This window comes from Pleurodeles waltl, chromosome 9 (genome assembly GCF_031143425.1).
Source record: "Pleurodeles waltl isolate 20211129_DDA chromosome 9, aPleWal1.hap1.20221129, whole genome shotgun sequence".
In the NCBI taxonomy this organism is placed as follows: domain Eukaryota; kingdom Metazoa; phylum Chordata; class Amphibia; order Caudata; family Salamandridae; genus Pleurodeles; species Pleurodeles waltl.
In genome coordinates this window covers 35,468,163-35,479,480 of record NC_090448.1, presented here as the reverse complement: position 1 = coordinate 35,479,480, position 11,318 = coordinate 35,468,163, and the positions used below count along the sequence as shown (strand labels likewise).

General features: G+C 38.2%; 1 protein-coding gene across 1 annotated transcript in view; it reads right to left on the bottom strand.

The window, feature by feature from the left end:
- Nucleotides 1-6,359: 6,359 nt before the first annotated feature.
- PRKAR2A (protein kinase cAMP-dependent type II regulatory subunit alpha) overlaps nt 6,360-11,318 on the bottom strand; it is a 716,041-nt gene continuing 711,082 nt past the window's right edge. The window contains exon 11 of the mRNA XM_069206211.1: nt 6,360-8,861. Within this exon, the coding sequence (XP_069062312.1) occupies nt 8,728-8,861 (134 nt within the window). The 3' untranslated portion in view covers nt 6,360-8,727. The remainder of the gene's footprint in view (nt 8,862-11,318) is intronic.

The following is an 11,318-nucleotide window of genomic DNA, read 5'->3' as shown; positions in this document are numbered from 1 at the left end:
CATTCCCTAGAATCCTTGAACGTCAAGAATGGTACCTACAATGCGTTGAAAGGTACATCTCAGAGTATGTGCTCTCCCTTCTTGGAGATAGTTGTTTTGGCGTAGAAAGCCTTACTGAAGAGCAATGAAGTACTGTTGTATTGCAGGCTGAGAAGGAAGGAACAGAGAAAAAGGCTGGAGTCAAAGACGAGGCATAGGTGCTGTAGATGCAGGAGAAGTATGATGTTCAGAAAACAAAAAAAGACTAAGGTTGAATTCACACAGTTCGTTCAAGAGTAGGTTCTTAAGTAGTCAGTGTCTGACACATCAATTACTTTGCTTTTCTTCAACTGTTTAATCACACCCATAAATAAGAAACGTAAAGAGACCTGTTGAATGGCAAATGAAGCTTGAACATACAACCAGTCTTGGATGTCGATTTTCCAGTTGTCCTGGATGTGGAACAGTCTCAAAAGCATACCTGCCCTCCACAGAAAAAAACTGTTCCCATTGTCCTCGATGTTACGACCTCAGAGTTGAAATGGAATGTCTTTGTTTTTCTTGACAATATCCCTTTTCAGATGTCATTCTTTGTGAGTCTTTGGTGACAGGTGAGGGTGCAATAGCAGAGTCATGCTCTCCACACTCTTCAAACCTCCCGGACATCAACTATAGGTGCTCTTGCTAATCTTTTTGCAAATGATGGAGGTATGGACATTGCCCCTCAAAGTTCTTCTCAATATTTTTCTACAGTGATGACAATCTCCAGAGAGATAAGAACCTGGCAGACAAACGTTGCTGTACTTGTGGGGTCTGAGGGTCTGTATCAGACTACTTCCAATTGAAGGAAGTGTATTTCACAATCATGGCTTGTATTTTTGGAAGTATTTCAACACTTTCCTGTCAGAAAACTCAAACCAGATACTCCTTGTGTTGACAAATGTCAATAGATGTCAATGGACGATGGCAAAATAAGGGTTGGTAAGTTTCCAAAGGAAAGAGACCAAAAAAGAAAATAAGTAACTTACCTGTAACTGTAGTTCTCCAGTATTGGAATCTTTCACAGATTCACATGCTTGAATCCTTCTCCGTCGCCGAGATGGGAGCCCCGGGGAAGGATTCAAGCATGTGAATCTATCAAAGTTCCAATACTGGAGTAAAGCCAAGCTCAATGCTGCAGGATCTTACTACCAGAAGTTAGAAAAAAGAATTCAGTTCACTGACTGGACACAGTGGGATACTATTGGAGTGGCCTTCCTTAAGGGGGAAACTTCGGTATTCTAGCTTGTGTGGTCTTCAGTCTAGCGGCACTGCTCTACTTATATCCGTTTTTCGTAATTTCTATCTTTTCAGTTTTGAAAAGGCTTGTAAAAGAACCTTTCCTAGGATTAGTGACATTATTAAAGCATAATTTGGATTGTTTACAAAGAAGAGCAAACGATAACTGGCCAATAAGGCCTTGAAATAGGCTATCATCTTCACATTTGTTTCTAAACAGAAGTTACATGTTTAAATATTTTTATAAAGTGATCCAATATCTTGTGCGATCAGTTCAGTGCTCATAAATAAGGAAGATCCCCTGGACTGCAATTACAATAATGTAGTGTTTAGTAGCAATACTGAGCATTCATATATCACACACTGTATTGTCTCTTAAATGTTATGGTACCGCTTAGCTCCACGTTATCAGCATCAGAAAGATTAATAGTGGAGCTGGTCCAATTGAATCGATATGCACTCTGGTGCTGTGGGTACTTGTTACGTAACAGAAATTCAAATGGAAAAATAGCATTAGCTTCTAGTATACGAATCCATATTTCCTCTTAAAAAAACAATATAAATACACGAGTCTGTGTAACAATATTTCAAATGCAAGTTTATTTTAAAACGTTGATGTTTTTGAGACGTAAATCATTTTTATATTTTCTTGACTTCGGTTACCTGGGTCTATCAAACACAGCTTGCAGTGTTTTTAGAAAAGAGGGCAAGTCTTCCGGATCCTGGTTCATTGAAAGCATGAGCCATATAGCGGCCAAAAACGTTACACAAGAGGCTGGAAATATTTTCTGCCAAATGTATCAAAGAAGAATAAGCCATTTCGGAATAAACTCACTTTTTTCAATAATAAAGGAATATATGCTTGCTTTTGTTGTAAAAAATGAGATCGAGGAATACTCGTCAGAAATGTACGCACTTAGAAAAATACTGTTATCAAAAGGATAAACTGAAAATGACACTTTCCTCCGGAGAAAAAAAATATAGCAAAAATAATCCTTAGAACTGTATCACTCCCTTAGTGAGACGCATGGGGCAAAAAGAAAACTGCATTTCATAATAGTCGATGTCTAGTGAAATACGGCAGCCAACCTCCTGAGAAGTCACTTGTAAAGTGATCAGGTATGCAACCTTCTTCTGGAGCTGAAGTTTAGTTCTGCAAATTAGTGCATTTTCAGTCTTCTGCGCTGTATTGTCTAAAACGAGTTAACTCGTTCGACATTTGTGTGCTCCGTGAAATGCTGCCTCCTTAGTAATTCAATGCAACCAAGTTTTGCATTTCAGGAATACCTTGAGAGGATTTAATCAACAAAAAACTCATGCACAATTGTGCAAAGTAGGGTACATTGTGTCTGCGTTTATTAATAAAAATACGTTCATGCTTAAGTGCAGGAACATTAATGCATGTACAGTACAATGGTGTAACTGCTGGAGGTTCAGTGAATGATAATGCTGTCGAGTGAAAATGAGATAGCTTACCAGTGTATGCAAGAGGGGAAACCAGAAGGCTTAAGAACTCTACAAAATATGCAACATACGATTTTCCAGTACTGGTGAATGAAACTTTCACAGGCAAAAAAACCAAATGAACTACAAAGCATTTGCAAGCTTGAGGTAGCATCTTTAGGAAATCTCGCACACAAATTCAAAACAAAATTAAAAAATAGTGCATATTTTGCTTGAAACAGGGATACTATAAAGACTACATGTACAATAACTTTTCCATGAGTTTAGTGGTAGTGCCTGTTCTCTTGTACTTTTTAGATATAGCCCTGTAGGATGTAAAAATACTTAATCAAAAGGAAGGCCTCCTCAAGTCAAACATGCAGTAGGTCTTAAAACATATTTGCTAGCAAATAAAGATTAAGTGGAGTGATTGCATTTTGTCCGAATGGATGTAAAAAATGAAACAAATATTTAATTACAACTAAAGAAGCAAAAGAAAAAAATCTGGCATTCCATTTTTAATACTCGGCGAAAAACAGCACGTCTCTTTTAAATGAACATACGTTTTGAGTGTTTTAACGCATTGTAAAACGTATGCTCCGACGAAAAACGAGTATCGTGTTAGGACACCATTAACCACTAAAGGCTCCTCTGACTTCACAACAATCACAAACCAATTCGGAAATATTTCGTTAAGTCTTTTGACAACACCATCTCTTTAGCCACTTTGCTGCTGAATTCTCATATTTACCTCACCCAGATCATCATATCATTAAGCAATTTGCAACCCTGTTTGTGGAAGAAGGAACTCTCGATGCTAATACTTACAAACAGTTCACAAATAGTTAGCCAAAAAAGAAAAAAATATGACATCTAATACGACATGACTAATCAACTTACCTTTGACAGAAAAGAAAATGGAGAACGGACTATAATGTACGAAGATGTCATGGCTTTCTGACCCCAATAATTCGTTTCTACAAATAAGGTCAGCTGTTTTGATCAAGACACACTCTCCCAACCACCACTGCTTGTGCCAACACGTAGGAGTTTCAACCTATACCTCGTGTTCCTCCTTTACCAAACAGTAGCACGTGAGACAGGACAGAATATTTTTCTAAATATCAAGTCATGAAGTCCTATGGAAAAACTATGATTGGCTTCTTGTGACTGTTGGTGTGGAATGCTGGTTATCTCAAATAAAAATATTAAAACCATGACTACAATGTTTTCTGGAATTTTGGCTGTGCTGTTTAATGCAGAACTGATTATAAAGAGAGCAATCATTATACTACTTCATTAAAAGTAGATAACAAAACTAGGATATACCCCACTCACCCCACCGATGCACACACCACAACTTTCCTAATGACAACCAAAAGTGTACACAAGTGGAACCTTTTCCAGAGAAGGAATAGAATGTTGGTACAAAGTCAAGCAAACATTCAGCATCTTGTTCCACTGACACACTGAAGGTTAGACGTAAAAATGAACCTGTAAATTTGTAGAAGGCATGAAGCAACTACTAACCTGTAACACATTTTCTCCAATATATTCTCTACACACATTACCAACTTTGTGTCATAATGGCGATGTTATGATTTAAATAGAAATAAATTCTTAACCTACATCCAAATGGTTTGTTACCTCATCTTTAGATTTAAATTTTGCTGCAGCAGAGGTAAAAGTAGCCTCCAAAGTTGGCAATGGCAAGACCTGGAGAAAACATATACGGGCAAGTTGTTCCTTTATAGCAATTTATCTTCTCTCGGAATTCCCAACTATTTTAGAAAGCAACCATGCAGTTTTAGATTGTGACATCAGGAGAAACAAAGGCTTAGTAAGACAGGCTACAAAAAGAAGTCAGTATATTTCAAACAGCAACTTCCTAAACAGCTTTCCAAGAGACGTTTGCTGAGGTAAGCAAAACATGGCAATGTTCTACTATCTGGCTTAGCTTTAAGCAGTTGGAAGAGAGGAACACACTAGAGAGAGTACCTTTCTTTTTTGGAGCTGGCTCATTCAGCACAAATAGAAATTGTAGATTCCTTGCATGTAGTGCAGTTACAGCACTAAACTGCTCCAATTTTATTCTCTTGAAATGTCCATCCAAGAAGCATCAGTGAGACCAGGGGAACAATACACGTAAATAGATTTTCTGGCTGAGATGGAATTGGACAAACACACAGTGAGGGGAAAATTCAGAAGTAATAACAGGAGAACGTCCACTGTTTTTGTGTACTTATGCCATCAATGACTCTAGCATCCTGGAATTACTTATGTGAGAGTGTTCCAAATAAGTCTGATCACAAACATGAGAAAACATACTAGAGTAGAGGTTATTGGTGACCCCAAAGAAGAAAAATAATTGGGCGTTAACAGCCTGCTTGAATCCGGCCCCGATTATTTCTAAACAGTCAAAAAAAAAATTATAAACCCTTCCACCTGCTGTGTCACTGAACATGCTTGTCTTTCTAAACGAGGTTTGCAAGAAAAAAACATTAAAAAAAACACACTACAATGTAATGGGTCAAGTGCGGGTAAGAAGGAAAAAGTAAGGTTTTGTGCTTTTGAAAAACATGATTTGACACACACATCAATAAATTTGTGGCTTTAAAGTCAATGCTGCATATGCAAAATTAAGACATTTGCTTAAATAATTCAAAAGAGACTTTCAGAAACTCACATACTTGTATATGCCCACCACACAAAGGTTTGTCAAGGCCTGTAAAACACATTATTGTATTATAGGGTGGAACAATCAGCAAAACGTGGTGGGATTTCACTGTCATACCAGCATATTTCGGAGGCAAAGTAAAGGATTTCGATTTACTGAAACTACACTCAGATGATAGAAAACTCAGAGAAACTGCACAGCACTAGTAATCATAAATGCCAGACTTAATTAAGAGCCAGTAGAAGTCTAGGGACATTACAAGACCATGCAGCTACGATGTCATGGAGTCTGGATCCAAAGCAAGCCAAAAGGGTCGCTTTGAAAAAGAACACTTTGAAACTGAATTTTTTTTTACTAAAAATAGTTTGTAAAGAAGCAGCCCAGTGTGTACCTGTAGTTTACTGGAGAAACGTCACATACAAACTTAACACTGGATGTGTGACTGATGAACATGTTCACGCCTTTGGTAAACAGCAGCATAACTGGCAGGTATGGGTCAAATTAACAATGTTACTAGAAAAGTGGAAATGCAAGTACAACCAGCAAAAAAAACACACAGATGTAAGCCAATAAACAGCTTCAAAAAATGGGGATATGAAAAGACTGTAGGGTGACTGCCGTTCTGAGGTAATATCGAGATATGTGCTTTAGAGACTGCTCGGGAAAAAGTAGATTTTTTTTTTTTTTTAATATATAAGAGGTGGATAGGGTTCTTCAATAAACGAAAGTGAATGAAGGTTTTCATTGTACATTATGTTTCTATTAGGTTAATGAGGGGCATTTTTGTCAAAATACATAATGGCACCTTTCTAGTGTTTCTGTACTGTAAAGAGTACAATTACTAAACATATTGCATAATAAAACAAATGGCAGTACAGTGATAATTTACTGTAGAGTTAGGAAGCCTTGGCGGCTACAATCAATTTAAAAGCTTAAGATTTCTGCAGTTTGTGAGCTCAGAGAACACAAGATAGCCAAAGGATTGCGAACTACTGGAAAACCAGTTATATTTTTAATCCTTACAATTCTTCTTGCTGGGCAAACCTAAACTGATCAATCAGCAGGAACACTATTCACATTCTGAGTAAATGGACCCAGAATAATCACTTTCCAAAACTATTTGGGAGCACCACTTGATCTAGACTCGAAAAGTAATATTTTAATATTCAATCAAAGAATAATAAAGATCATTGATAATGTCAATCTCCTGGATCCCTTTTGTCACTCGATCTACAGAGCTGTAATTTACACTGGGTGGAAAACTAATCTAAAGAAAGAACTAACAGTACAAGCCATAAACGTTTTGTATACAAATATTTACAGTGTGCCAAAATGATTCCGCCTTCTGCCCTGCTGATAGCTGGGGAAAACAGTAAGGTATTCCTGTTTGTTAATGGGACCTTTATAAATGGCCCCAAATTTCACTTCTAGCTTCAGAGGGTCTCTTGATTCACGCTTTGCTCAAACATGGGACTTTACGGAAAAAAAACCCAGTAATTAAGAGAAAACCTTGTGGCAGAAAACGAGGGAAAGCGAGCACAGAAGCTTCAGAATGTTTCAAAGAGCTCTGGGAAGCTCCTGGTATCAGCTGTAGGCAGGAAGTGCAGAAAATCCTGATTGACAACATATTTGTGAAGATCCATCACAGCAAACGTTGTGAGTATCAAAAAGAGCTCTGTGTGTGTAACAGAGCTTGGAAGCCTAAAACCTTCTTTGAGCAACTGGTACAAATCTCCTTAAAAATAACAGATCTGACAAAAGCAAGTGAAAAATGGAATGCCTTGGAACAAAAATACATTCTAAAGTGGTAGTTTTAGAAAGACGATTAAATAAAGACAACACATTCTGCTGTTTGAAAAGGATAAAACCAGTCACGTGGCCTTGATGTCACTGAAAAAGCCACAAAAAAGTTGGGAATCCAAAAACAGCACACCAGCCATACCGCAACTTAGCTTGTGAAAAAAAGTACATATAATGTTTGTATTCATTACTGGAATCAGCAAATTATTCCTCTCACGGACCCAGATGCATTAATAAAAGGCGTGACTTCTCTTGAGGTGTTAGGATGGAAACCGATAATATTTTCTGCACAGGCCAACTCCCTTCTGGGAATTATTCTAGTTATATAAATCTTTGGGCCATTTTGCCATGCTAGTACGGATTCAGTATCATATTTGGGGTCAATACTGTAAGTCAACTACGTATCAAAATAGATAATCAGACTTTCAATTGCTTAAATACGTTGACTATGATGCTGTGAACTATGTCTAAAAGACATTGATGTGCCACTGAAAGTGAGTGAAAAATAGGCCCAAAGTCTCGGTAACTGCTAAATTATTCTAAAGCAGATAAATGAAAAGCAAAACGCTGCTAAGGTTTGTGACCTTTGGATGTGAAAATATAGTTGACAAGACATGAAGAAGGAGGGCAACCTGCAATAGACATTTCTTAAAATTACAAAATAGTTTGCTCTCTTTAAAAATGTTTTAAAAATAATCAATTGCAGGGAGAAAGAGCACTATAAAGGCTAGTTGTAAGAAGGAGGAATATATTTCTTTAGTGACTGAAAATCTGAATAAAACAGATACAGATATGAAGAAATCTAATCATTCTACAAAACTGATGATTGCCTTCAGGTCATGTGTGCTAGAAGACGACTTGGGCAATGGGACAACATTTGTATAAAAGCCAAAAAGGCCACTTGTAGCATGAACGAAACTTCAACATTTTATAGAGAAATATACCCCTCCTCCTGTTCAGACTATAACCATTAATCGAAAGTACCATTACAACACTCATTTTTAAAATAGTGTTTTTCATTATAATTTACCCTTAAGTGAGCCTTTGCTTTTTTTACGCTGGCTAACTGCAGATCTTATTAAACAACATATATCGTACAACTCGACATTCAAACCTTTGTCACTTCGGCACAGAAACATAGGATTTGTACGTACAATATTATGAACAGTCTATTATAGAAAACATTTCTGTAGATTTAAAAGCGTGTTGAAAACATCTGGGGTTAGTTACTCTTTTGTAATACTTTGGGCTTTGTATCAGGCACTTAAATGGTTGGAGTGACATGCCGTTGGAACCAAGCGAGTGAAAGAAAGGTCCGTGCCCCTCTTATTTTATAAATACTATTAGGTCTAATAATGTGAGTTCAGCAGCAAAGTGGAGCCACAGGTTGAACCCCTACCAGCCTGTGCTGAGACTATTTTCTTTTTGCAAAATGCCCATAACGACGGTAGTAGTAACTGTCCGTAGTGCCCATTCTCCTTGTGTGTTGTGATGCAGATAAGAGGCTCTTCTGTGTCTTTTACTAGGAAGGCACTGAGGTATGTGGTGCCTTAATTCCCTGGATCCTTTATGTCCAAGCTGGAACCAAACAATGAAACCAGCTGCTCCTCGTAATGGGAAATATTCCTTTTCATAATGTCCATACAGGGTCCAAGCAACCTTTCAAAGGCCTGCACATCCATAACTGTATTTAGAAAAAAAGAAAAAGATGCATATACAGTGTTAGTAATATAGCAAATGTGAAATCGAGTCAGCTTGAATTCGAATTCAAACTATCACATATTTATCAGAGTTAATGTAGCTAAGAAAGAACATTTGTAAAGGTTCCAAAAAATGCAGTGAAGTTTTTAACAGCAGAAGCAAATTATATCAACTTTAATCCTGAAAAAATTAATTTATAGTCAAACTAATAATGATCTCTCTCCTTCAAATGTATTACCTAACACATGGTACTCAAACACATTTGGGGGGGGGGGGGGGGGGGGGGGGGGGATTACTGAAATACCTGAAACAGGAAATACCTGCTAACATGAGGTCGCCGACAGAGCTACAATTATCTGTAGAAGGCATCTAAAACACTGCAGGCATTAACTGACCTGACTGAATTAAAGATCACTTCGCATTTAAGAGCCTACAATAAAACTGTGGCCCAAGGCCCGCAATGGCTATTAGAAGACACAGATGTGCCTTCCTGCCTCTCTCATCTACCTATTACCCAATTCGTAAAGCGCAAAAACTCTTCCTCTGTATCACACACTAACCCCGCACCACACAACGCAGAATCGCCGCTTAAAAACCAGGTTTTCAAACTAAAAATATATATCTATTTAGAAGCACGAGAAACATATAATGAACGGCTCAAAATGATCCTGGGATAGAAAGGCCTACGCCTAGTAACCAAACTATGAGGTTCGACTTCGAAATTCTTTATACAACTCCAAAACGAATTTAGTTTCTCAAATTTTGAATTTCACAGTTTTCTAGAATTTAAAGTGTCACTCACTAAGAAGAGCAAAATTAGGTATACACCTCAAATAGACACATTGTCAATGAACTTTGCTAGGCTTGTGTAGTGGCCTCAAAATCTATCAGTTACTATCCAAATGATAAAAGCATACAATAAAAAATGCCGATAAATGAACAAAGCCTTTAGCCAACTAATCAGTTCTTCCTTAACAGAGGCACAATGGGTACATATAAGACACTCGACTTTTAAAGCGAAAATAAAATCCTCTAGCACCAAGCCAGGACCTCCATCGTCAAGATCGGGATGTAGGCTAGGGTATACGTCTTGATGCACAACAAATGTAACTGTGGAATAGACAAAAACGGACGGGTCGATTAAACACTTTTAGACTAAATGGAGCACCCAGAGCCTTCGTGATGGACTCCCCTAGGACAGAAGGAGGCTGATGGAGGAGGGGGGGACACAAAGTTGCTTTGAGGCAGCAGAAGAAACGTGAGACTGGAAATGCTCACGGACAGAACGTGTAACTTTACATATTTTGATAGTAAAAATGCAGAACTGTTTTCACTGTGAAAAAGCTTGGTTGGTCACTGGCGAGTGCAGGGTTACACACTTAACCTCTCAGTTGTGCTAGCTCTGAAACAGGGCGACCAAAGTGGGTCATCTAAGGTACCAAACTACTTGTTACTTTAAGCCCAACTTGATTTTCAGGTTGAAATGAATGTAACAACTTGCAGTGTGCAGCTGGTACTGTCGTGAGGACCCTCTTGGACCCATGTTGGTTCCCTCTATTTTTAGCTCCATTTAGCTTCATTTTATATATGTATCATATTTTACTAATTTTAGTAAGGCTGCTTTAAGCAATGATTTTTTACATATTTTTATCTGCATGCTTTTTTTTCTAGGAATATAAAGAACAAGCTGCTTGTTTTGTTAGCCTTTGCACAACATGTAATCAGTAGTTTCTGTCCAAGACTAAGAACACTGTACATAATATGCTAGTTTGTGTTGCCCGTTCAGGAAACTGGTTCTAACACCCTGACACAACATTTTATCTGGACTGTACTTCCAACACTGTATGGTTTATTATATAAACGGTCCACTGACCCGCAAGGGGGAGAGGGCATTCCAGCCCCGACCATCCTGGGACGCATGCTGTGAGATATGCAGCTTGCAGGCGCTAATCTACCAGCCTCCTGAGAGGACTGCCATCTACACTGCAAGTCAACTCTTGATACTGTCTGCAGGTATGGGGTTGGGGCTAATCTCTTAGATCAGGCAGACAGAAGGATACACCCGCTATGCTCTCAGCATAGACTTAGGGTTAGGTAGAAACCTCCAGAATTTCTATAAGTCTAAAACTAACTTCACCATGTTTGGATTGGTTATCTTCTTTACCATGTTTATAATGCTGATTACATTGCTTTGTTTCATCTGCCTAATTAACGCAGCTCACTTTCTTTATGCCAGATTGTGATTGTTTCAATAAATGTACTGGAAACCTTTTCTCACCTCTCTTAGGTGTCTCACCTCTGGCATGCATGAGTAATACCATGAAAGGGTATGATTTGTTTCTACAACTTCCCTAGGGAGTCAAAGTGTCATGTTCAGGGTGCCAGTCACCTTCCAATCCGGTAGGCTTGGGGGTTCGGGTGAGGCACTGTGAGCAAGCCA